Source organism: Haliotis rufescens, unplaced genomic scaffold (assembly GCF_023055435.1).
Source record: "Haliotis rufescens isolate VD_foot unplaced genomic scaffold, xgHalRufe1.0.p SCAF_578, whole genome shotgun sequence".
Lineage (NCBI taxonomy): Eukaryota > Metazoa > Mollusca > Gastropoda > Lepetellida > Haliotidae > Haliotis > Haliotis rufescens.
In genome coordinates, this window is record NW_025964310.1 from 15,001 (window position 1) to 17,066 (window position 2,066).

Below are 2,066 nucleotides of genomic sequence, written 5' to 3' on the forward strand. Positions count from 1 at the left end.
GCGACCCTGGTCACCCGATCCCGTTAGTCGCTTCTTTTCTAAAACAAATGCCTGAATGAATGGGGAAATGTTGGTGTCTATGTTTACAATAAGACAAATTAAAATATCAATAATTTCGAGAAGGCCTGCCTTCCGAATTTTAAATGTTCACACTGTTTCACAAATTTGCTTGAATGGTGAACACATGAATATTTCCAAGGCGAGTGAGAGTGAGTATGGTCTTATGCCGCTGTAAGTAATATTCACGGCGGGGGACACCATAAATGGGCTTCACACATTTTGCTCATGTTGGGAATTGAACCAGGGTCTCCCGCGTGACGAGCGAACGCTTTAACCAATAAGCTACCTTACCGCCCCTTTCCAAGACGAGGGTGGTAGCTTCAACTGGTGTAGGGGCGGTCGGGTAGCCTAGTGGTTAAAGCGTTTGCTCGTCACGCCGATGACCCGGGTTCGATTCCCGACACGGGTACAATGTGTGAAGCCCGTATACAGGTAAATGCATGTGTTAATTCCCTAACTACACTATTTAAATTATTAAGTCCGATGGGCAGATTGTGAGGCACGGATGACCAGCCATCTTCAGCACTGTTGAGCTGCGATCGCGATCTGTTGATCTAGGTATCGAATCGGAAGCGGTGTTAAATTAAGTTTCACCAAGAAAAAATACAGTACTGATCGAAGTGGCGCTACCCATAACTCACTTATTCCTTTATTCAGGAATTATGTTTTACTTATGTGGTGTTTTATGTGTACTTCATATGTTATGTGTTTTGTTATTCTGTATGTTCCCAAGTATGATTATTTTTTGTGCTCCTCTTATTCCTTTATTTTTCCCTATATCAAAATTCTGTATCTCCAATCTGTTTTTGCTTTTATCGTATATTTCTAGTGTAGTTTATCTTACAATTTTCTCTGATATTAAAATATAATTATTAAATCCACACTTTGTGGGTCGTGTAAAATGCATCATTTAAAACGATATTTTGGGGATGATGTAATACCAAATACGCTGTGTACATCCTTTAAACGAGTTGGGTTAGCAGTGTTCCATCTATAACATCTATAAGGAACTTGTCAGATAATACACATGGTGTTTCCGTCAAATGACATATACGAGTATGTAAATATCGCTCTAAATAGTTGATATGGTATAAAAGAACCTCATTCTATAGCTATTTCACACCTGTAATTTATTGATCCCTTAATAAATTCTTCAGCATTCTTTTTTCAATACAATATATGATCATTTGTTATGAATCATTATTAGGAATATGTGTGACATTTATCGCAAAACAAAAGCTCCAAGTTATGTCTTTAAGTATCATGTGATGTGTAAACAGTTATTATTGTATAACATCAAGTGAAAGAACCGTTAAATTGTTGTCGGAACTGCACGAGCTGTATTAACATGAGATACCACATATGAAATGAATATTCGAACAAACAGATGTCCTATCAATATCTGGCCTGCCGTCTAATCGAATCATCCCGTCTCAGGATAGACTGTAGTACCTACACCATGTTCTTTCAGCTATTCCATCAATATCTGGCCTGCCTCCCACCTACACAGTGATCGAGTCATCCCGTCTCAGGATAGACTGTAGTACCTACACCACACCCGGCAACCCTCCAACAACAAGGTACACCTGGATCTATGGTGGTTCTACTGTCAGTACTGGGGCTGTACTTGACAGAAGCAGCATCAGTAGAAGTCAGGGAGGAAGCTACACCTGTGCTGCCAGCAACACTCGGGGGTTTGACTCGGCCTCAGTCAATGTGGATGTACAGTGTGAGTAATTGCGACACCGAAAGTAAATTTGTTTGTTGTTCTTATTGTATAAATTGTATAAATACGATTATTATTATTTTTGTTATTATTATATAAATTGTATATTGAAAAAATCATGCCATAACAGTTTACATAGCAGAGTGGTAGGAGTCATGCATGTTTACTGGATAATAACCAGTGAACGAACATGTCTAATGTTCAACAGCAGTCAATATGGATTTCTTATTTCCATTTTTCAGATTCTCCTTTTATACCTGGACTTCCAACAGTGCAGAAT

At 38.7% G+C, this 2,066-nt stretch overlaps 1 protein-coding gene across 1 annotated transcript in view; it reads left to right on the forward strand.

The window, feature by feature from the left end:
- Nucleotides 1-1,789, forward strand: part of LOC124125636 (pregnancy-specific beta-1-glycoprotein 11-like) — a gene marked incomplete at its 3' end in the record, with an annotated part of 3,640 nt that extends 1,851 nt beyond the window's left edge. Inside the window, exon 3 of the mRNA XM_048385376.1 lies at nucleotides 1,532-1,789. Within this exon, the coding sequence (XP_048241333.1) occupies nucleotides 1,532-1,789 (258 nt within the window). The remainder of the gene's footprint in view (nucleotides 1-1,531) is intronic.
- Nucleotides 1,790-2,066: the final 277 nt, after the last annotated feature.